Raw genomic sequence first — 23,764 nt, forward strand, 5'->3', positions numbered from 1 at the left:
AAGACGTGAGGATCTAGGCTGACAGGGGAAGTGTGCCATTTCTTAAGGCAAAAAGTAGTGGAGAAGAAGCAAATATGGAGGACAAGGAGCTGAGTTTGGGACATTTTTTTTTTACTTATTTTTGGCTGCATTGGGTCTTCGTTGCTGCGCATGGGCTTTCTCTGGTTGTGGCAAGCAGGGGCTACTCTTCATTACGGTGCATGGCCTTCTCTTTGAGGTAGCTTCTCTTGTTGCAGAGTACGGGCTCTAGGGTACACGGGCTTCAGTAGTTGCAGCACGCGGGCTCAGTAGTTGTGGCGCACAAGCTTAGTTGCTCTGCGGCATGTGGGATCTTCTGGGACCAGGGCTCGAACCTGTGTCCCCTGCATTGGCAGGTGGATTCTTAACCACTGAGCCACCAGGGAAGCCCGAGTTTGGGACATTTTTATGTTGACGTAGAACTACCGAGCGAAGATATATTAGTAGGCATTAGGATCTGGAATTCAGGAAAGACATTAGCCTACAGACGCAGATGTTAACAACTAAAATCGTAAGTCCAGTCGTATTTGATATTTCTCTCCAGGAAATCATCGAGTTTTTCATTTTCCGGAGCACACAGAGGACATGTCTTGGATGACACAGAGGAGATAGATTTTAGAGGAACAGCACTGAACCTCTCTTACGATGCAGGTGGCCAGGAACTTCTGAGTGTTGTGTGTCCATTTTCAACTACTGCATAACAAATTATCACAGACTTAGCAACCGTGAACAATACACATTTATTATCTGACTATTGCTGTGGGTCAGAGTCTGCGTGTGGCTTAGCTGGGTCCTCTGTTCAGGGTCTCATAAGGCTGCAGTTGAGGTTTTAGCCAGGCTGTGTTCTCATCCAGAAGCTTGAATGGGGAAGAACCTGACTCCAAGCTCACTCAGGTTACTGGAAGAATTTATTTCCTTGTGGCTGTAGGACTGAGGGCCCCAGCTTTTGCTGGCTAATGGTTGGAGGCTGCCCTCAGCTCCTAGACGTCATCCACCATTCAGAGAGGCCCACGTGGACTTCCCCAAAATGGCCACTTACTTCATCAAAACAGTGAATGAATTTGCTAGTAAGACAAAGCCTCGTATAATGCAATGTAATCATAGGAGTGACATCCATCACTTTTGCCATATTCAGTTGGTTAGAAGCAAGTCAGGTCCCCCTATACACACTCAAGAGGAAGGTATTATACAGGACACAAACAGGAGATCAGGACCATGGAGGGTCAACTACCTCAGAATCTGTCTGTCACATGCTGCATGGATGGGAGAGGCATTGAAACAGAGTTGAAAAGCCATCTCCAAGGAGCAAACATATAGCAGTGGGAGGCACAAGAACATTCACCACATATTCTGCCACGGGAGGCCACATAAAAGGTGCAAAAGACCACACATTTTGGCAGCTGCACATATCAACCACTTATTAAATACATTCATTGACATATTCTGTTACGAGGGTACCTATGCTATACTTCAGAAGGTTGAGAGCAAGAGGCGGGGGAAGCAAAAAAGCTAGGCTGACGATAACCCTCAAAATGTATTACCTGGGATATTCTGGAGAGATTTGATCGGCACAGGCATCTGAACATTGAATGGGCACGGTGATTGGTCAAAGAATATCTTGGTTGATTTATTTCCCCATCCTCCCACTAGGAAGAATGGAGTTGATGCAACTCTAGAAAGAGGAAATATCTGAAAACTTCTATAACTCAGTAATCAAAACCTACATGAAATATTAGATATATGCCAGGTGCTAACCAGTTCATCAACAACCTGCACTGAAAGGTGTCTAACTGCTGAACACAGGAAGCTCTGGCCTGGGTTGTTGCTCCTGTACCCTAACTAGCCTCTCACCTCAGCACCTCCCCTGGAAGAGCTGGCCAAGACTCTGCAAAGCTGCCAACATGAGGGGGTGTGCCGTTTCATCTCCATCTTTTCTCCACCAGAAGCACGCCCATGACACTGCCATCTGCTCAGCAACATGGCATCCCAGGCACCAGGGACCCCGTTCGGGACGTGAAACTGGGTACAGGGCCATTTCCTCTTGACACCTCAGAACTCATCTCCCTTCTGAAACAAGGACAGACATGCCTGATTTATCAGGGACCCAGCGAGCATGGAGGCAAATCTTTGTTCTCAGTAATTCTGAGACTTCAAGGATATTTGGTAGCAACCGAACCTAGCCTGCCTGAGCAACTGTTTCTGCAACACCAAACTCCATGAGGTTGTTAATGGTGAGAAGCGACTCTTGCTTCATCACAAACCAGCAAGAGGACGTGCCCATTTCTGCTTGTCCAAAGAAACAAGCCTGTCAGGAAATAACAGCTCTCCCAAAAGGGCAGATGGGCAGCTTCTCCACCCCGCCCCTCCCTTCCCGACCCCATCACAGACAGGAGAAAACATTCAACCAGCCAGGCCGGGGGAGGTGATACATGGAGGAGAGATGGATAAAAATTTCATTTCAGGCTTTGAAGGTGTACCCTTTGGAGGCTCCTTGTCCCATTGTTTTGTTTGTTCATTTTCTCGCAGGGGTGTTTGGGGAAGCATGATGCCATTTTGCAAAAAAGAAAGTACAGGATTTCTGAAAAGACAGCCCCGGGTCTAAATGCTAGCTTCTCCACGTATTCTCTGCCCACCTTTCAACTGAACAGTCTAATCCCCTTAAATCTGTTTCCTCATCGTCTTAGAAGGGAACATTTAAAACATCCTTGAAGTCTCAGAATTACTGAGAACAAAGATTTGCCTCCATGCTCGCTGGGTCCCTGATAAATCAGGCATGTCTGTCCTTGTTTCAGAAGGGAGATGAGTTCTTAATCTCACTAAGTTATTGCCACGGGAGCATGTCGAGACCCAGCATTGCGCAGAGGCATCCTACACTCTGAAGGACTGCAGAGCTGAAGCCAGCCCGGGGTCCCTCACACCCATGTTAACACTGCACGCCTGGAAACTAAAACCCGTGCTGGGAAAGGGACTCGGCCAAGTTCTCTATGCCAAAAAGATGCCACATGGGGTACTGCCTCCTGCCCAGGCCTGCCGGAGTGCGGAGACAGAGCTGAAAAGTAAACTTCAAAAAACAAAGAAGAGAAAAAAACAAACTCCTCCGCCTTGCCTGGGGGTGAGAGCCTTGCGGGTTTGGGTGGGACTGAAGAGGGTGGGGCTTTTAGCGCAGGCGCAGGACTGGTCAGGTGGTGAGTCCCCACCGCAGCCAATGAGAGCTCCCGTCCAACCTGCAGCCACCCTAGGTGTGCGTGACTCCAGGGGTCCCCTGCTGCTGGGCATCCGAGTGGCCCATCACCCCAGGCTCTCAGACCCTGTTCTGAAGGAGAGAGATAGTAGCAGAGCTGGTGGAGTGGCAGTTTCAGCAGCTCCCGTGCCAATCGGCAGGTCTGCATCTCTGTATCGGGGCGGCCCCATCTCTCTGTGCATCCGGAAGCTCCATGGACATATTTGTTTACTCCATTTGCCGATACGCAGTTTGCACAATATTGAATCTGGAAAGGACACTGCGTCCACTGACAGGAGTTTTCCCAGCTGTTAAAAGAAAGAAAGAAAGAAACCAGCTTTACATTTTTTACATTTTGGAGTAAAAATAAAGACACTCCACCGTGTGCCAGGCTTTCCGATGGATGGTTCTCGGGGCGGGGAAGGCCACGTCTGTGGTTAGGCCACGCTCGCAGATCCAAAGTATTGTTGGATGGCTTTCTCGTAAACACTGTTGGCAGCTCCGGGGACGGCTCTTTTGGTAAAAAGGATGTGCTGGAACGAAACGTGGGCCTCCAGCCAAGACACATTTCTTCCTATAAAACAGAAAACATGCACATGTCAGGATGCAAGAAGCCAGAGCCTCTTCACGAGGGGAGGCGTCCTCCTCCACAGCATCCCAGGAGAATGGGGGGAACAAGGCTGAGCTGGGCTTTGACCTGAGATGCGTGGTAGGGAGCAAAGAGCTGAATATGTATTCCAGTCCTCCCCATGCCCCCACCTCTCCAAGCCAGGCTTTCAATCAGATGCCTTCTGTCAGCTTGCTTATATCCTCAGATTGGTCTAAACGCCTAGCTCCAGTGTAAGGCATAATGAGGCCCTCCAAATCTGTAAGAGCAAAGACGCAAAGCACAAAGTCAGGGTAAGTGGAAGGAAGCCCGGGGGGGGGGTGTTCTTCACAGACCCCGGACAGCCATTCCCCTGGATACTCTCTTCTCACTCAGACCACACTCAGACCCTTCTCATCACAGATCCTTCCAGCCTCCTTGGCAGGCTCTGGGGAGCTGCACAGAAGCACTGCTTGTCCAAACATCATTCTACACATGGCACAGTTCCCTGGACCCTCCTACCCAGAGTGGGGTCCTCAGGGCACCGTCAGCCTCACCTGGAGGTTGGTTAGAAATGCAGAATCATGATGCCCAAGTGTTTCACAGGCACATGGAAAGTTTTACAGGCACTGCCTGGGGGCTTCCTGGAGCATCCTCCTAACTGGACACATGTGCCTCCTTCAAGGTCCTCCAGCAGAGAAGGATGGACAATTGGTGAATCACGAAGTGACAAAACCCCTCCTCTCACAGCACTCCCAGGTCACGGCCTGGGTGTGGATAAAAGGCACTTTGGACTATAGATCCCACAGCCCCCAGCACTCCAGTTTTCCCAGCCACTCAACCTCTACAGTAGGGGAGCATCTGCTCACACTTTCCCCTCACCATCTTGGAAGAGGAAAAACGGTAGAGCTCAATTCCAGGATGATTTAAGACATCGAATGAGAGTTAAAAAAAAAAAAATCAGATCTGGGGTTCTTCATTGTGAATTTTTTACCCTTTAGCCAGAGTTTGGCTTTACCTGCTCTAGGAACAAAGGAGTCAGGTCCCAGGCAGCCTGGGTAAAGTTGGAAATTAAGGGTAGTTGTGTCCCTTGGGTGGACATCTGCAGGAGCAGTGGCCCATCGTGAAGCCCAGTTCTGGCTCATCATTTGGCTCGTTCAACGCCGTTGCTCTAGTCTGGTCACTGAATCTGGAGAACTTATGAGCTCATTCCTGGGCAAATCACCAAGCTCTGCAGATGACTCAACAGCGAGCGCCCATCAGGAGTGAAGTCGCCCCGCACACCAGCAAGCCTCACAAACCTGGATCCTCCCTCAACATCCAACGTGATGGGGACATAACCACCCAGTTCCTGTGATCAGTAAGCACAACTGCAGGCCTTCAGCGCTTCTCCGGGAGAAGCAGGGGCTACCTTTCCCTCCCGGTTTTGGCCCTCAGGACCTGGTCCATAAATATTACGAGTATCTCACCTTGTATGATGGGTGTGGCAGTTGGAAATGTTTGTTCTGCCACCATTGCTGGGGCTTAGTGCTTACATCCTGTAAGGATAATGGGAACAGAATTGTATTTACTATCAATATGCTATTGGTGTGTGCTATAGAGAGTTTTTGTTTGGCATCATACACATAGATTATAAATTGCAGTTTTGGCCCATCACACCCAGTTGCCATTGGTCTTGCCTGGAAACTAAAGCCTAGGGTGAGAAGGGAACTTGGCCAAGTTCACTGTCCAAGTTTTGTTTTGTTTTTAAGGGCTCCAGCAGTCAGAGGGTTATAGCTGTTTAAAATTTTTTTCAGGTTAAAATTACTATAGATTACATTCTATGAAACCGTGTGGATTTGGTTACCATTTTCCCCATGTGTTAAAGCAGACACAAAATGACTTTCTGAGGAGAATCTTGGTCTAACCCACAGGTACATCCTGGGTTATCTCCAAAAGGAGACATGAGAGCTTTCAATTCAGGCAGGAGTTCTTGTAAGGTGACACAATTTTGACAAGAGTGTGTTAATCTTATTCCCACCTTGGGTGACTATTAAAACATAAGGTTTTGCACCTACCCACTTCCCTGCAACAGAGAATATTTGCACTCTTAGCAGTTGTCAGAGAATGTAACCTTGAACTTGGTGTCACTCAAATCTCTCAGTTCCTCTTGGCTGAGAGGAGTTTTATTTAGAGAGCATTTCCCGAGGGGAACTGTATTTGTTAAAATAATGCTAGCTACTCTAACAGACAAGTCCGGAATTCTCAGTGGCTTGACACCATAGAAGTTGGTTCCTTGTGCATATCACGGTCCAGTGAAGGTTTTCTGGCTGGTGTCTTCCACCAGACCCTCAGTAGCCTGGGCTTCTTCCTCCCCATGTCTCCACCTTCCTCTGGGTCCTTATAGCCTTCTCCTCTCAGCCAGCGGATAGGGAAAGGGATTATGGAGAGAATGTATTTACTTCCCAACCATTTCAGCCCAGAAGCGACACACATCACTTCTGCTCAGGCTCAGTGTCAAAGCCATACCCAGCTGCAGAGGAGTCTGGGGAAAGTACTCATGTGCCCAGGAGGGAAGGAAACAGGCTCTGGTGAACTCAAAGTAGTCCCTGCCATGGAAATGCATCGCTCTAAATCCCTTAAATTGACGCAGATTAAGCCTGTCCATCTGAGAGCTGAGTATCTGGAGAGCAGCAAGTGGGCTCTGCAGAACAGCTTCTCTAGAACAGCAAGGAGTTGTGCCCCTGGTCTAAACAGGGACAAAAGAGAAACACTCGGCAGGTGGGGAGATGGAGGGGGATTTCATACTGATGTGTGCCAGATGCCGCTGAGGTCAGCAGCTGGGGCCTGATGAAGTTTCTTTTCAAGGAAGAATCCAGGAAGAACATCACTCCGAGAAGGTGACACGATTTTGGTGTCACTGGTACGCTTCCGCTGTGCTTCATCCCGTGTCCTCGCATCCTGGCCTCACAGTGTGTGTGCCAACTCCACTCCTGTTCGCTTTTATTTCTTGGGCTGTGACTCATGCCACTTATTGTGCTTTCCTTGGCCTTGGCTGCTGAAAAGCTTAGACTCAGATCAATACAGCCCATCTCTAGCAAAATCGGTGAGACATTAAGGGATGTGTATTTTGAACCAACCTCACACCTGGTTCCATTCATCTTTCCTATTCTTCCATCTCCTGTGCCCCATTTTTTGTCATTTTTATGTCATCTTGTCATAATCCAACTGTTTTTGTAAACTGCATCTAGTCCACCTGAGGGACACAATGGAATACAAGCAAATAGATTAATCACGGGATTATCAAACAAATACAAGAGTAGCAGTGATCCAGGAGCCACTAGAGAAAGTTGGAGACAGTGGCTTTTTCCCTTCTCTTCTTGCCAAGGTCTTGGCATTATGGGCATGGCTGCTTAGCCCATGGTGTCTCCTAATGAGCAAATCTCTTGCCTGTGCTCTGTGTAGCCCTGTGTGTGGCAGCCTTCAGGAAGGCACCTTCCCAGGTCTCAGAGCTCCCACACACTCCGGGAGATGGTAATCGCAGCTCGCTCTCTTTTGTATAGAATGACTGGTGTCATGGATGCCTCTCCCTCCCACTGGGCTTCTTCCCCGTATCTTTGCATCCCAGTGCGCCTTTGTACCCAGCAATTGCTCTAACACACCAACCACTAACACCTCTGAGTTCCACGGCAGAATTAGCCAAGGGGCAGCACAGCTCACGGTGAAAAGCAAGTCTCAGAGAAGAACTCCCCACAGGACAAACAGGCAAACAAAACAAAATGAAAGCAAACTCATAGATCCAGAGAGCACACAGGTAGATGCCAGAAGGGAGGTGGGCGATGGGGTGGGAGAAAATAGGCAAAGGGGACTTAGAGGTACAAACCTCCAGTTATATGATAAGTCACAGGGATGTAATAACATACAGAATGTGATCAATAATATTGCAATAATTTTGTATGCAGACAGTTGGCTACTAGACTTATTGTAGTAATCATTACGTAATGTATGCAAAAGTCAAATCATTATGTAGCACACCTGAAACTAACATAATATTGTATGTCAACTATATTTTATTACAGAGAGAGAGAGAAAGAAAGGAAGAGAAGCACTATTCAGTATGGTAGCTACTCGCTACATGTGGCCACAAACACTTGAAATGAGGCAAGGTTGAACTGAGATGTGCTGTAACTATAAAATTTTGAAGACCTAGTACAAAAGAAAAAAATAAATTATCACATTAATAATTTTTAATATAGAACAGGAATTCTCATCTAACCTCTCACCACTAAGTTCTGGAGGGGCAGTTGCCTGGGATTCATGTTAAAAGGGAGAGACTGGGGATTCTATACCTCTGCCTACAAGTTTTAGCCCCCTGTCTAATGCACTCAGCTCTGAGACTCAGCCCACAGAACAAAGACTTCGAGGTATTATTCATCTGTATCATGTGGGCTTTGTTTTCAAGGACAAAAACTATTAACTTAAGGGGAAAAGTCATTTTGGGATTTTTTTCTTTAGTAAAATTAAATATTACCTGGAGCATCTTATCTTTCTCAAGTACAGAAGTTCAATTGCCCACCCTGGGTCCTCTGAATAGCAACTAAGAAAGATAAAAATATTTTCCTGTTCAGGGATGATTTCAGTTATCACAGCACTAAATAGATGGCAAATGAACAACCAGTTTACAAATGTTTGTTCACGAAGCCTGAATCTGTTGTTTGAGAGAATCTGGGAGGAACTGCTAAGGAAGTCAATGACCAGTGGGTGAAAATGTTTTAAGTGCACATGATAATGCTGAAGCCTGGCTCACGGAGAACACATGGACGAACAGGACCTCAAACCAAGTGATCAGGTGCATCTGAAAATCAATATGCCTGCAACACAGATCTGTGTCCCTTATCCTGAGCTAGGGAGAGCTCCCAGTTGCCCTGCAGCCCAGAGAGGCACCACCTTGAACTGTCAAGATGCCCCAACTTCCATGCCTTGCACCCTGCCTGGCCCCACATCACCTCCCTTTTGTCAATTTACCCCTTAAGCATCCAGGCTTCCCCTCTGAGAAGCATGTGCTCCTACATCCTTCCTCAGCCGTGCACACATCCTCACCTCTTTGCTCACAGCACAGGCCAACAACCCAGTGCTCCTTACCATGCACATATTATACTGTTAGTTCTCTTGTCATTTCTGTCCTCTTGGTCCCCCAATTTCTTAAAAATGACCCTCAATGACACCTGACTCCAAGAAATCAATCCTTCAGTCTCCAGAGAGGGACATAGAACCCCCACAAGCAGAGGATTCAGTAGAAGCCACTAATGGTTCAGTTATCTTCCAAATAAACCCATTTATTCATCAGCAGAAACTCATCCAAAGGCCCGTGGACAGAAGTCAGGGGGTCAATGAAGTTAGATGGGGAAAATGTCTATCTTTATTTTCACTAACCTCTAACTGAACTATATAGCATTTCCCTCAATTACGAATGTGAGCAATAAACCACAGTAGTTTTAGCAATGCTATGATTTGTCAACAGTAGAAATCAGATATTTTAGTATGTTATGATTGTTGCAGATTTCTCAAAATATTATTTATTGCAGACATATGTCAGTTATTCAACCCATAAGTAGATCTTGCTTTTTGATGAGTTAATAAAGAAGCACATATATGACTGTACCACACATGTTTTATTTATATTTTGTTAACTGTATGTCAATATAATTAGTTTCCTTTGTAATCCTATATATTTTATTTTGTGCATTTAAAAACATTCTGAGAATGAGTCCTGTCTTAGTCTAGGCTGCTGTAACAAAATACCACAGAGCAAATGGCTTAAACAACAAACATTGATTTCTCACAGTTCTGGAGTCTGGAAGTTCAAGATCAAGTCAGTGTCTGGTGAAGAAACTCATGCAGATAGCTACGTTCCTGTTGTACCCTCACATGGCGGAGAGAGATCATCTGTCTCACATCTCTTCTTTTTAGGGCACTAATCCTGTTTGTGAGGGCTCCACCCTCATGACCTAATTACGTCCCCAAAGCCTACCTGCAAATACCATTACATTGAGGGTTAGGGCTTCAGCATATGAATTTGGGAGACACAAACATTCAGTCCATAGCAAGTCCATTGGCCTCACTAGATGCCAGAAGAGTTTATGGAAAAAAGGGAAAAGATTGTTAGCCACCCTCCCACGACCCCCATGAAGCATGCCCCCACCACAAAGATCCCTGTGACAACCAGCCACAGAGTCTTCAACAATAGCTCTCCAAGCACTTTACAGACCTGAATTCTCTTAATTCCTCAAGAGGTGATAAATATCCACATTCATGTCAAAAGCAGGAAACTCATTTTTTAGATTCTTTTCCCATATAGGCCATTACAGAGTACTGAGTAGAGTTCATTGTGTGTATATGTCAATCCTAATCATCCAATTTATCCCTCCTCGCCTTACCCCCTGGTAACTATAAGTTTATTTTCTACATCTGTGACTCTATTTCTGTTTTGTGGATAAGTTCATTTGTAGCCTTTTTTTAGATTCCACATATAAGTGATATCATATGATATTTGTCTTCCTCTGTCTGACTTACTTCACTCAGTATGAGAATCTAAAAAAGAGTAGATATACGTATATGTGTAACAGATTCACTTTGCTGTACACCTGAAACACACACAACATTGTAAATCAACTATACCCCAACATTTTTTTTAAAAAATCAGGAAACTCAGAGTTTAGATGCAGCACAGGGGCAGAAAGAGGGTAGTGGGAAGCACTGAGAGGCCAGTAGAGCTGGTATCTGGGGCTCCTCAGGGTCCGTTTCTCCGGAAGAGGAGCTGAGTGGCCTCCACCTCCACTCTGTGAAGGCCCAGTTATGCCACGCGCAGAGGTGAAAGTCAGGAGGGTACAGCCGCAAGACCACCTCCTCAGGAGCAAAACCCAGCCCAAAATGCTGATGCCAGACCGACAGGGCAACTCTCTCAACTCTCACAAGAAAGGAAGAGGAAATTCTTTTGTGAACGTAATTCCAAACTGGGTGAGAGATATTGTGAGCTGCTCAGTTCCCTACCCTTCGCACTAATTACACAAGTGCTCTGGGTTAATTTGTAGGAGCGGACCATATTGCTGAGCGCACATTTTTTCTGGGTTTCAACCACTCTACTTCTCAAGTTGAAATTACTTTGCTGCAACTTTTCTTTCTTTCTCTCACCTTTAACTCTAAGTCTGTTGGCATGTTTTCCTTTTGCAGTTTGGGAAAAATAGTAAAAAGGGGGCCAAAAAAAAAAGGTTATTTGATCCTTTGAAGAGAGAAATCCTGCTCATGGATTTTCTGCATTGAATTCATTGGAGAGAAAAGAACGATTGAGTGAACAGAATGGGAAAAGGAGGACAAGGAAGGGCACAAGCAGCTTTGATCTCCTCCAGGGGGAGGTAGGGCAGCTGCCCCCCACATCCCCCAGATATCCCAGGGCATCCGGGCTCCCCGCCAAGCCCTTGGAGACCCTTCTGCAGCCAGGCCACACCCACCTGATTGGTGAACTCTGGGCTACAGGTTCTTCAAACAGCACAGAAGAGGGGAGCGTGAGACTGAGCCAGAAATGCTCGTGTTCCCCTCCTGGTGCTCACTGCCTCGGGCACTTTGATCAGAGGAAGAAAAGCTGAGAACTAAGAAATCATTCTGAGCGCCAGCTGAGAGAGGGAGAGCTGATAAACCAGGGAAATACTCTTTGTAACATGAGCTTGTATTTCTTCCTTCATCTCTAGGCATAAGGAGGGAAGGCAGAATATGTGGTCATCAATACTAGGTGATAAATGCTCAGAACTTCTGGGTCAGCTCAAGGGCTCACTCTAGCCTGAGAAAGAGAAAACACCTAACATCTAACTCAGGGCAGGCATTGAGCGAAAAACACAGACTCTTACTGCTGCTCCCCACTGCAGAGCCCTCTGGAAATGTACTCCTGACTTTGAGCAGAGCTTTGCTGTCAAGGAGCTATGAGTACCATAGGGCAGTCATTAGGACTCAGTTCTGTTTAAAGAACAAAATCCTTAGTGCTTAATAAGTGCTGGGCATCATGCTAGAAAAATCCAGAGTCCAAAGATGAATGGGAGTTGGGGTGCCCACTGTTTACCACAGTAAACTGATAATAACTCAGTGATAAGTGCTATAAAAGCTGTATTCACAAGGTCAAGGATAGAAAAAAGGGAGTGGGAATGATTCATTAACTGGGACAAGTGATGTCTGGGAAGGCTTCATTGCAGAGGTGATAGGCAAGTTGGGTTTTAACAAATGAATAGGAAGAAAACATGGCATGAGAGCAATGTTCTATACTAGAGAAAGAACACATGCAAAGAGGCAGAAATGTGAAATCTCGAGGTGTGCTCAGCAGTCAGGGTTGGCTGGGGTCCAGTGTCTGGGGAGGCGTGGAGTCTTGACGGATACGCCTGCAGTAAGGTCACAGAAGACCTTTGCCCCACTGCACCTAGCTCTCCAGGGATTTTATCCTGGTGGAGTGGTTTTAAGAAAGTAACGTGATCAGAAGGGTGTGAGTGTGTGAATGTGTTGTGCACATGTATCCTGGCAGCAGGGTGAATCAGAGGTGTGTAAAATATAGTGATTTCCCCTTTGGACATGCTGATTTTAAGGCACCTCCGGAGACACAGGCAGGGAGCAGCGGGAGATGTGTTTCCATCGCTCAGGCAGGGAATCTGTGCTGAAAATGCAGATCTGGGAGCTGCCAGGCTAACGGTGGTGGCTGAAGTCAGGAAGACGAAGAAACAGACATGAAGCCGCCACCTCTGGACCCTGGTTCTGCCAAGTGGCTCCCTGCTTTAGAAATTCCTAGAACATCAGACCTGAATGGTTCATAGAGATTAGCCCTCATCCCCCATTTTGCAGATAAGGCAGCTGCAGCCTTCGCTCTCTGGTCACTGGATTCCCACCTCTGCCTCAGCCTTGACTGGCCTGCCCACTGCGTCTAAAATGGGCCAGAGGTGGGAGGAGGAGAGACAGACATAAGGGATTGAGGTGGCAGAGGCCAGATTTAGAGGGAGTCAATCTATGACCAAGAAGATCCGGGGTAGACAAAGGATATTAAGCAATAGAATGAGAAGGGGGCTACAGGTTTCCAGTGTGGTGCCTTCTTTTTCTCCACCTGGTGAGCTCTCTCCAAGCTCAAAGGCCATCTCCTCCGTGAAGCCCCCCAACGAGCAGAGCCCAGAGTGACCTCTCCCTTCCCTAACCTACAGGAGTCCTTCTTGCATGGTGCGCCCACATTTAGCCATAAATTAGAACCTACTGTATAGCACAGGGAACTCTACTCAATACTCTGCAATGACCTATCTGGGAAAAGAATCTTAAAGCAAAAAACGAAAAACAGAAGTAGAGTCACAGATGTAGAAAACAAACGTATGGTTACTAGGGGATGAGGGGGTGGGGAGGGATAAACTGGGAGATTGGGATTGACATACACACACTGCTATATATAAAATAGATAACTAATAAGAACCTACTGTATAGCACAGGGAACTCTACTCAATACTCTTTAATGGCCTATATGGGAAGAGAATCTAAAAAAAGAGTGGATAGATGTATATGTACAACCGATTCACATTGCTGTACACCTGAAACTAACACAACGTTGTCAATCAACTCTACTCCAATAAAAATTTAATAAAAAAGAATTATCCGTGGGCAGGTCTCACGTTGCTCTCAACCGTGAATAGTGGATGTATATCATTGTCTGAACGCCCAGAACTGAGCAGGGGTGGGCCTGCCACAGAATGGGGTCTCCATAAACAGGGGCTAGAGGAATCAATGCTCACTGGGAGGACACGAGAGAGCAAGGCTGGCAGAAACAGATCCGGGGATGAAAAACCGAGCAGGCAGACAAGGAAAATGAGAGCAGAGCTCAAGAGAAAGCTGTGGGGCTACCAGCCTTCAGGAGGCCCAGCCCAGCCCCCAGACCCCGCCTGAGTCACAGGCAGGAGAAAGCATGAGTGATCTGATACCAATCATGCCAGCTGTGGCAGAGGCAGTACGGGATGATCTAATAGATATTTTCCAGCCTTCGTGTGTATTATCCCCAAACAAAATGACATGTGCTTCCCAGCAGCTCCTCTCTGGTTATGAGCACTATAATTAAGTACAAAGTACACACCCACCTCAGTCTGCACAGAGAGGGCGGGGAAGCCAACCATGGCCCAGCAAAGCTGTCTGGCTGAATCAGTGCCGAGTCCCAGCCTCAGATCGCTGGCCCTCAGCCTCGGCGGCCCCGTGCTGGCCTCTGCAAGCTTGCAGTCCACTCAAGACCCCAGGGAGTCAAGGAGGAGGCTGTGGGCTAGGGGAGTGCGGGCAGGATTCTAGCCCCTGTGCTGCACTAAATGGGGGTCCTTCTCATCTTGAGTCTCCAGTTTCTCATCTGGTGTCCCCACAGGGTTAGTCTCCCCGTCACATGAGCCTGGGTTCCCTCTTCGCTTAGGCCAGAGGTCTCAGCAGCTAGAGGCCCTCAAACAGCAGCCATGGCTCTGGCAGGCATGGGACGTTCCTTTAGGACCCTGGCTGTCCCCAGAGCCCTCATCACAGCCAACCCAGGTCTGCTCAGAGGTGGCTTTGGGAACACATGTCTGGATTCCACCAGGGGCATTTAGTAAGTTCGGAACCACAGCGAGACTCCCCTCCCAGACCCCGTGCCGGGCCCAAGCTGGAGGCAGTGACTCTTGTGACAGGGACACTAAGCACTGGATCAGGTCTTGTCCACCCCCAAGTTTTAAGGGCCCCTGCCAGGCGGCAACAAGCCAAGGGACCCAGACCAGTCAGATCCTCAGAGTGGTCCCCGGTGCCCCAAACTCCCCAAGCTGTGCCCGCTGATTGGCAAGGACCCGGACCTGCCCTGCGGCTTCTTTGTTGCATTGTAACTAGACTCAGCACATGAAGGGCCCCCAAACCCCTTTCCTTGCTGTTTTTTCCAGGAATAGATCGTATGCATCTCCTCTAGCCCTGGACTGACCCCAGATTTTCCTGCCGACTGTCCCCCAAGGTCTTCCCGATCTGGGCTGGCCAAATCCAAGCCAGACTCAGGGAGGCAGAGATAGAAGCAGAGACTGGGAGGGGTACGGCAGTCAGAGCATGAGATTCAACATCTGGAGAAATTCTCCGGGCACTCAGGTCTCCTCTCCCCATCCTGGAAAGTCGCCACACGCGCAGAGCAGTGAAAAAAGAGCCTGTGGGTTCCGCCAAAACAGCGTCGGATTGAGGAAGTTGGAGTTTAGGCATCAAGTCCTGTGGTCCTTCCTGCCTCTCTGCGTCCCTCCCCTCTCTGCATCCCACAATCACTGCCCTAGATCGCCGATGACTTCTTGTTCCAACACAACTGTCCTGCACCTGCCAGACGGACCTTTATAAAGTGCCTTCTTCCAGATGTCATCCCCCAGCTGTAACCCACAAGATCTCCATGCCCGAGAGGTGAAGCCTGCTTAATCTGTTCCTCATTGCCTCCCAAGGCTGCTTCTCAACTTCACCTCCAGTCTCATCCCTTTCTTCCTCCTCTCCCACGTGCTTCTCCCCAGCCAGCCAGGACAGTCTACTTCGGCCTTCCTTCTGCCCCTCCTAATTTCCCCCAAGGCCACGTCCTCAATGCTCAGCCCGGCCTTCCGTCTGTGTAGACGCTCGCCCTGACCTCGCCAGCTCACACCACAGCACAGTCCTGGCCCCTGGGACCCTGCCTCTTGGGCACCTCTCAGTGGTCTTGTGAATTACGGTCCCCAGCTCCATCCTCCTCCCACTTCACAGTGAGGCAGTGGGGATGCTGTTGTGAGGGGTCTCGCTGAGGTGGGACTCTTGCTATGGCCCTTACTACTGTCCAAGGGTTCCTGCCACTCTCTGACCAGAGACAGCCCACGGAGGGCACCCTGCACCCTCCTGTCCACATTTTTCTCCACTGTTCTTACCACATTCTGACACGATATTTATTTAATGTGTGTTTATGTCTCCCCCCCGCCAAAAAAATTCTACGAATAATAACTCTATGAGGGGAGGACTGTTTTTCTGGTTTTGTTCTCAGCTCTAACCTGTGTCCAAAACAGTCTCTGGCCCATGGAAGGCACTCTATAAATATCTGTTGAACAAATGAATGACCAAGTGAATGACTGAATGCTATCATACGCCCCAGCCACACAGCATCCCTGTGTAGGCAGATTCTTTCCATGTGAAGCCCTTAGAGAAGCCTGAGCTGAGGTAGAAGGACCCCTGGCTTGGGGCTCAGTTCCCCTGAGACCCGGCAGGAGCAACTTTCCTGTCCACAACCTCAGTTTTCCCACGTGTAAGATGACAGGGCTGAGCGGTGCCTGCAGCCCATGTGCTGAGATCCTGCAGACCTTTCCCGAAAACTGCCCGCAGGCCCTGCTGGAGCCCAGCAGGCTCTAATTAGGAGCTGGTTTTATCATTTTTATACTTTAATTCTCTCTGGTCAACACCACTTTAATGACGGGCCTCTGTGGGGTGGATCCTACGCTCACTGAGCAAGGCCACAGCTCCATGTGGAAGCCCTGCTTCCCCAGGGACACAGCAGAGGCCCCCCCGATTAGTTTCCTGCCCTGGCCCTGACCCGCACCACTCTCACCCTCCTCTCCCCACTGCTCTTTCTTCTCGCCCAGACCAGAGTTGTTGGCCCTTTCTTTCTCTGCCCCGTCGTAGGGACTTCAAGCAAGGCCCAGGCCCCAGGGGTGAGTTTGCCCTCACAAGGCTGCAGAGAAGAGTCGAGATGGACACTCTGAACTGGCCTTTCCATCCAGGTCCGCCCAGGGCACGTGGACATCTCGCCAACCTATGAGACTAGAATATGTTTTCATCTAGACTTGAGGGTTATATTGTTATTTCTACTGTGAAGCCAGTGTCCTCGCCAGATCAAACTGAAATTTTTCCCAAAGAGCGCTGTCCTAGGAGGAGGTGGCCCTCCCCACGCCGTCTCTGGGCGGGTTTGGGGGCGACAGAGCTGAGGCCTCCAAGGGCAGGAGGCAGGATCTGACTTGGCAAGAGGAGGGAGGCTGGAGGGGGTTTGGGCAGGATGAAAGGTTTGAACAAGGCTCCAGAGAAACACCTTTCTGAGTTGGAAAATCCTTGACACAGGGCTGCAGCAGCCTCCTGGAAGGCCCATGCTGGCATATAAAGGACTGCTAGGGGGGCCTGGCCTGCACTTTAGGCTGGAGAAAAGGACACAGTGTCAAGGCCAAGAGGCAGCTCAGGGAGAATGTGAGCATGAGCAGGGATGCTCTAAACCAGACCGCCTGGGTCCCAAGCTGGCGGCACCACCACCCACTGGCTAGGTAGCTGCGCGGTTTCTTAATATCTCTCCCCATCTGAAAGTGGGACTAATGAGGGCACTTCGTAGGGTTGCTATGGCAATTAAATGTCTAATTATGAATAAAGTCTTAGGTCAGCGCCTGGGACAGAATAGGCACTCAATGAATGTCTGCTATTATTATTTTTATTTTTACTATTATCATTATGATGATTCCTCCAAAGCACCATTGCCCACACCACCACCACCACCACCACTCAAGACACCCCGGATTATCAACACGTGGAGCCTCAACACACATCCTCTGGCCTCCTCTGAACTCCTCCTCAACAGAAATTGTGCAGCTCACCCTGAAGGGCCACGTTCCAGCTCCCAGGGCAGCAGAGTCCCCAGGCTCTGTCTGAGGTCCCCAATATCCGTAATCACAAGGCAGCCCTTCATCAGAAGAAATCAGTCCACCCCACGGAAGAGGAGATGCCCCCTGGAGGACACCCTTTGGAAGTTACTGGGCAGCCGCTCTGGGGGTAGACCTGATGGAGCTGGCTCCCGGGGGGTGGGGGGGTGGATGCAGAGTCCTTCTCTGGCCCCCCGACTGCTCGGACCATCCATTTCCTCTCCACTTCCCCCTTCGCCACCTCTGCCTTCTCTCCAGAAGCTGAGGTTAGAGCCCCGCGCCCAGAGCACCAGCAGTCTCTCCAGACCAATCAAGAATCTGCCTCTGATGGGGAAGACCCACTACCCATCTCCAGCTTCTAGTTTAGACAGTGATTTCAACTGCCAAAAAAAATTCATGCAGATTGGGGCCAAATTGAAAATCTGCTCATCACTTCTCCTGGTGCCTAGGGTCCCTTGCTGGGGAATTCTTAAATGGCTCAGGTCATCTGAAGCCAAAGAAGAGAGAGGAGACAGATGGAGTCATGCATTTTTACAGTGATTCTTAAGGACGGTCCTGTGGAAACCCCCTCTGCCCTCACATGCTGCAGTGGGGAAGTCTCATTCCATGACCTACTCTTACTAAAGATATTTCTCCCCACACCTGACGGCTCGGGCACGTTTCTGCGGGGACTCATTTGCACAGTGGCCTGCAGGAGGGATGTTTCTCACACAGCTAGCTCGGAAAAATCCAAGGCTTCCTTGACAAAAAAAGCAGTCTTTCTGCTGCATGAGAGAATGCAAGAGCATTGGGTTTAACAAGAAAATGTCCACTGGTTAGAGGAACTTCTTGTCAATTAAAACCAACTCCACGCAAGAAGTGAAAAAATTGGGAGTGAGCCAGGCTCCACCCAACACCCTTGTCACATTTCTGCATGGCAGGTCCAATTTAAAGAGTCCCTGGGGGGCTTCCCTGGTGGCGCAGTGGTTGAGAATCTGCCTGCCAATGCTGGGGACATGGGTTCGAGCCCTGGTCCGGAAAGATCCCGTGTGCCACAACTACTGAGTCTGTGCTTTAGAGCCCGCGAGCCACAACTAGTGAGCCCGTGTGCTGCAACTACTGAAACCCGCATGCCTAGAGCCCATGCTCCTCCGCAACAACAGAAGCCACCACAATGAGAAGCCTGCGCACAGCAATGAAGAGTAGCCCCCGTTTGCCACAATTAGAGAAAGCCCGTGCAAAGCAACGAAGACCCAACACAGACAAAAATAAATAGATAAATAAATTATTTTATAAATAAATAAAATAAAGAGTCCCTGGGATTCCCTTTGCATGAGCCCCTCTGGGCAGTCTCATGGGCATGGGACTTGACTGCAGAATTTGACTCAATGTCTAGTCCTCTAATACCCTGCAAAGGGAGCCTGGCTCTCAAAAGCTGCCCTCGGACCATGATCATTCAGCAAAGCCCCAGCTCTGCTCAGGGTGGTAGCCAGGGTGCTCCAGAGAAATAAAAGGATCTAAGTAGGTATACGGAGAGAAAGATTTATGTTAAGGAATTGGTTCATGGGATTGTGAGCGTTGGCCAGTCTGAAATCCATAAGGCAGGCTAGTAGGCTGATAATTAAGAGTAGATGCTTCAGTCTTGAATTCTGCGGGGCAGCAGGCCGGGAACACACGCAGGCTGTCAATGTGACAGTTTTGAGGAGAATCCCTTCTTCTGAAGACCTTGGTCTTTGAGCTTAAGGCCTTAACTGATTAGGTGAGGCCCACCCACATTATGGACAGTAATGTGCTTTACTCAGAGCCTACTGATTTAAATGCTTATCACATTTAAAAACACCTTCACAGCAACATCTACACTGGTATTTGACCAAACAATTGGACACCGTAGCTTAGTCAGGATGACACCTAAATTTACCGTCATACTCAGCATACGTACTCTGCTCTCTGACCGTCGCACTTAGCCAGTCTCCCCGCCTATACCTCTGACAGTGCCTGTTCCTTCTCCTTGAGCTTACATGCTCATCATCAGCTCTGTGCTTTATCAAGCTGCCTCTCCCCTTCCCAATGAAAAGCACCCCCATCCCAGCCCTCTTCAAATCCTTCCTTCCTCCGCCAGACCCAATTTCATTCTTACTTCCTTGATGGAGTCTTCCCTGGCCTTTCTAGGTCACACGTGTCTCCCTTAGGACTCCTGAACCTCCAGGTGGCCACAGCATAAACCCAGCCTTTGATCACACACCTCCTGAACTCCTCCTTTTCCTAGTCTCATTTCTGAGTTAAGAGACCAGCTCACATACCTCCACCTCCCACCTAGGGGAGGGCTAGGAAGATTGAAATGGATACAAATGTCCATCTGCTGGGGGTTTTCTCTACAAAGAAAGAACAACGATGGTAAGCACTGGATTAAAAAACAAAGTCAAAACAGAAAAAGCAGAGAAAATCTGGAGGTCTTTCTGTTTGAAGTGAGCTAAAAACAAAAGTTGAGGTGGGGGTAGGTTGAAGAAGGTGACCTCACTATAGATAAATACATCGTATGGCTCCTGCCCCAGCCAATCTGTAAAAATGTGGGATATTCTGGCCCTGCAACGGAGCTGCTTCTGCGCTACAGAGGGGGTCTCCGGCAGGCATCAGGACCACATTAAAGGTCTCCACTCTGCGGAGACCTCTCCAAACCGATGAGCTCAAAGTTCTGCTTTTAATCGATTCAGTGTGTGGTATCACTGGGCAGCATTTCCTCCAAAGATAATGGCAGCATCGATTATCAGATACGAAGTACAGGCAGCCTTGAGCAGCTAGGAGCCCAGTGCCAGAGCAAAGGGGGCAAAACCAGCTTTGGGAGTGGGGTGCTGGCTGCTACTGTTCTGTGATGAATACAACTCCCGGCTCAAGCTCCAACCCTGGTGGTGGGAAGGGCCCAGAGCCTCCCCACTGTGAGCCAGCCACCAGCTGTGGGAAGGAGGGAAAAGGAGTGAGATATACAGAGCCCTCACGCATTTCTGAAAGGCAGGGTGCAGCAAATCTCAGTGTCTGCTCCATCTCACTTAATTTATGAATATCACTGAGCATGAAAAAGTATCACACCCTGTGCTGAGTGCTATGGATGTAACTGACAGCCCTGAGTCCTGCCTGTAGGGGGCACCCATTCCAACAGGGAAGAAAGACATTGGGCAAGTATTGATATTATAAACAATCGCCAAGAGAAATCAGGCTGATCATGTACCATTTTTAAAGGACAAAGTGACATCGTGGGAGTGGAAGGATCTTCCATGCCGGGGTTGGCCAAAGTTGAAGGGGGTTGGAGATTTTTTTTTTTTAATAAATTTATTTTATTTTTGGCTGCGTTGGGTCTTTGTTGCTGCGCGTGGGCTTTCTCTCTAGTTGCGGCGAGTGGGGGTCTTCCTGGTAGTGTGCAGGCTTCTCATTGTGGTGGCTTCTCTTGTTGTGGAACACGGGATCTGGGCGTGCGGACTTCAGTAGTGTGGCGCATGGGCTCAGTAGTTGTGGCTCGTGGGCTCTAGAGCACAGGCTCAGTAGTTGTGGCACATGGGCTTAGGTGCTCTGCAGCATGCGGGATCTTCCCGGACCAGGGTTCGAACCCATGTCCCCCGCATTGGCAGGCGGATTCTTAACCACTGCGCCACCAGGGAAGCCCACGGTTGGAGATTTTACATATGATTGCTTATCTATAAACAGAAGGCTTCCAACACTGCCTTTACTCCTTAGCCTTTCCTGTCCTGATCAGCTTCTAGCAGCTCCACTCAGCCTGGGGAGGGCTGGTACCAGATCTTAGACTGTATTAGAAGCCCCTCTTATAAGCTCATATTATAATCAGTGATAACCACCCCTCCACCACCCATATTACTTCTCATTTTCATTGTCTGTTTCACTGCCAGTCTCATCTACTGAACAGTAAGCTCCTTGCAGGTAGGGGCGTGTCAGTTTCACTCACAATTTTACCCTCAGAGCCTACAGTTAACAGGGCACATAGCTGGTCACAGCTTTGAGTGCGTGTTTAGAGAAACTAATGCGCATTTAGAGAAACTTCGCTAATAATGATAGTTGACATTGTTTGCACTGATATTACGTGTCAGACACGGTAAGCACTTGGCAAACACTGACTCATTTAGTCCTTGCGATAATCTTTTGAGTTTGGCATTATTAACCCCCTCATGCAAATAAGGGACCTGAAGCTCAGAGAAATTAAGTAATCTTCCCAAGGTCACACAGCTTGGGACTATATTCAAACTCAGAACTGTCTCTGGTCCCCACAGATGCTGGCCTGAGGTACCCTGGAGTGGAAGCATGTTCTCCTCTGTAAGTGTACAAAAAGAGGGAAGTGGTTCTGGCCAGATGTGGAAAAGATCCACAGAGGTTTGAGACACATTCATGAGGCAGGCAGAAGGATGTACAGTTGTCAGGATCTAAAGCTTCCAGAGATTGGGTTCCTAAGCCCACAACATCCTCTGTAAGGAGGTGAAGGCAGGTACCGGACTCTACGAGGCTTCTCCTGGAAGAAGAAAGGAGCCTAAGGCAGGTCCTAGGAAGGTGGTGGAAGGGTCAAGGATCAACGCCCCCGTAGGTTCTTGGCATCTCTCTTGGGTTCATCGGGGCTTCTCCCTGAAACTCAGGGCCTGCTGCATGCAGGAAGCTTCAGAGTCAGTTTCAGACTGGGGCTGGATCTGGGGCAGGAAGCAGAGAGATAGAAAGAAAGCTTGTCGCTGTGAAGGTCAGGGCACAAACGAACACAGACAAGAAGCACAGGCACAGAAGTGCCAAGTGATATACCTGCTGTCACAGCACAAGCCTTAAGTGGGATACGCTAAAACATCATAGACTGGTCTGCCTGTGGAGGTATGCTTCTCCCCAAAGAGCCCCTTCAGCCTGCTGCTACTTCCTTGTGGAAAATTAAGAGAGGCGCTTGTCATCACCGAAGGAAAGGAAAGTAGCCTCCTCATTTCATCACAAAAACTCCTGCAAGCCTATGGCAAATGGCCTCAGTTCCTTCCTTCCACCTGATTTATACCGAAGCCATTGTTCACCCGGACGGTGCTCAATATATCACCAGAATGAACACTGTGCATCTTGGTATTTCACCCTCCAAAGCCTCATAGAAAAATGAATGCTAATGAAGAGGCCTTCCATGTTCTCCTAAGAAGGCCATAACCTCTGATAATACAGAGAGCTTCAACAGATCAATAAAGGCAATAAATCAATGCAATTTATTAAATGCAACAAGCACTTTCCCAGGCAAGTGCTCAGGAAGAGTCCAGAGCAGCACGTCACCAGCACTCAGAATGGGAAAAGGTTCTGGTAGCTACGGAGTATGAACAAAGTTTCAACAAATGCCTCAAGAGACAGTTAAAGCCAGGAACAGTGATGCTCAAAATCACCCCATCAAAATCTCTAGCAGAGCTCTCCCTGTGAGGTCCTCATCTGTGCTCTTTAGACAGAATCCAATTTACCATCCTTTCTACAGCAACACCCAGATCAGCTCCTGGGACAGAGCTAGAAAATGTTCAAGTGAACAAGGGCAAGTTTCACTGTGCAAAAGGAAAGCATGAGTGAGGCAAGATCAAACACAGTGGGTCTCAACAACATGGGAATTGATCTTTGAATCTGCCCATTGTCTTCCCGGAGAGAGAGCAGAGAATGGTCCCCCATCCATGGTATGTAAGGCATCCCAAAGGAGAGCCCACATCCCAAGCCTGGTCCTCACATGTAGACAGAGCTGGTTTAACAATTCATCAGAGCAGGCAGACCACTAGTGTCTGCTTCCTCTGCAAGCAAGAGTTCCTAAAACAGCCCCTGCGCTGATGAAGGTGAGATCACACTTCTCCCCGGCAAGGGCAAGGTTGGGACTGCCATTTCCTCACCTCAGCTCCAGTTCTGTTCTTATCTCTCTACCTTCAGGCCACTGAGGAGAGAAAGGCCATGGCAGGGTTGCTGTGGGATCACGGTCCAGGCTGTAGACACCCTGGCCCTGGCCTGAGGATGGGCTCCTCCATGGGCAGCGAGCTTTTGTGAAAACACTGACTCTCCACGTCATCCATCCTTCCATTCATCCATCCATCTACCAACTCATCCATCCATCCATCCACCCCCAAATGTTTACTGAGGACCCCACTACATTCAAGTCTCTGTAGGGATGCAGAGGGTCTCTCAAGGATCCAGAGTGTACAACAGATGATAAAATAGCCTGCTGACCAGTGACATGACAGAAGAAATATGAGTTCTGGAAGCAACTACACCTGGTCCTCATGTCAGCTGTGTCTTTGGGTAAATTATGAAACCTCTCAGTGCCTCTAATGC

General features: G+C 48.6%; 1 protein-coding gene across 25 annotated transcripts in view; it reads right to left on the reverse strand.

Moving 5' to 3' along the window:
• LOC116764761 overlaps nucleotides 1-23,764 on the reverse strand; it is a 430,466-nt gene that overhangs the window by 78,421 nt on the left and 328,281 nt on the right. For 14 of the 25 annotated variants that reach the window (XR_004353007.1, XM_032653669.1, XM_032653661.1 and 11 more), the window contains one exon: nucleotides 1,560-3,812. Coding sequence is in view for 22 of the 25 variants with exons in the window: in XM_032653669.1 (XP_032509560.1) it covers nucleotides 2,931-3,812 (882 nt within the window). In the remaining 3 variants the exon portion in view is untranslated. Of the gene's footprint in view, nucleotides 1-1,559; nucleotides 3,813-3,997; nucleotides 4,105-5,293; nucleotides 5,363-6,943; nucleotides 7,060-23,764 lie in introns of all 25 variants that reach the window. The other 11 variants (XM_032653674.1, XM_032653671.1, XM_032653670.1 and 8 more) reach the window with 5 other exon arrangements.

Source organism: Phocoena sinus, chromosome 13 (genome assembly GCF_008692025.1).
Source record: "Phocoena sinus isolate mPhoSin1 chromosome 13, mPhoSin1.pri, whole genome shotgun sequence".
Classification (NCBI taxonomy): Eukaryota; Metazoa; Chordata; class Mammalia; order Artiodactyla; family Phocoenidae; genus Phocoena; species Phocoena sinus.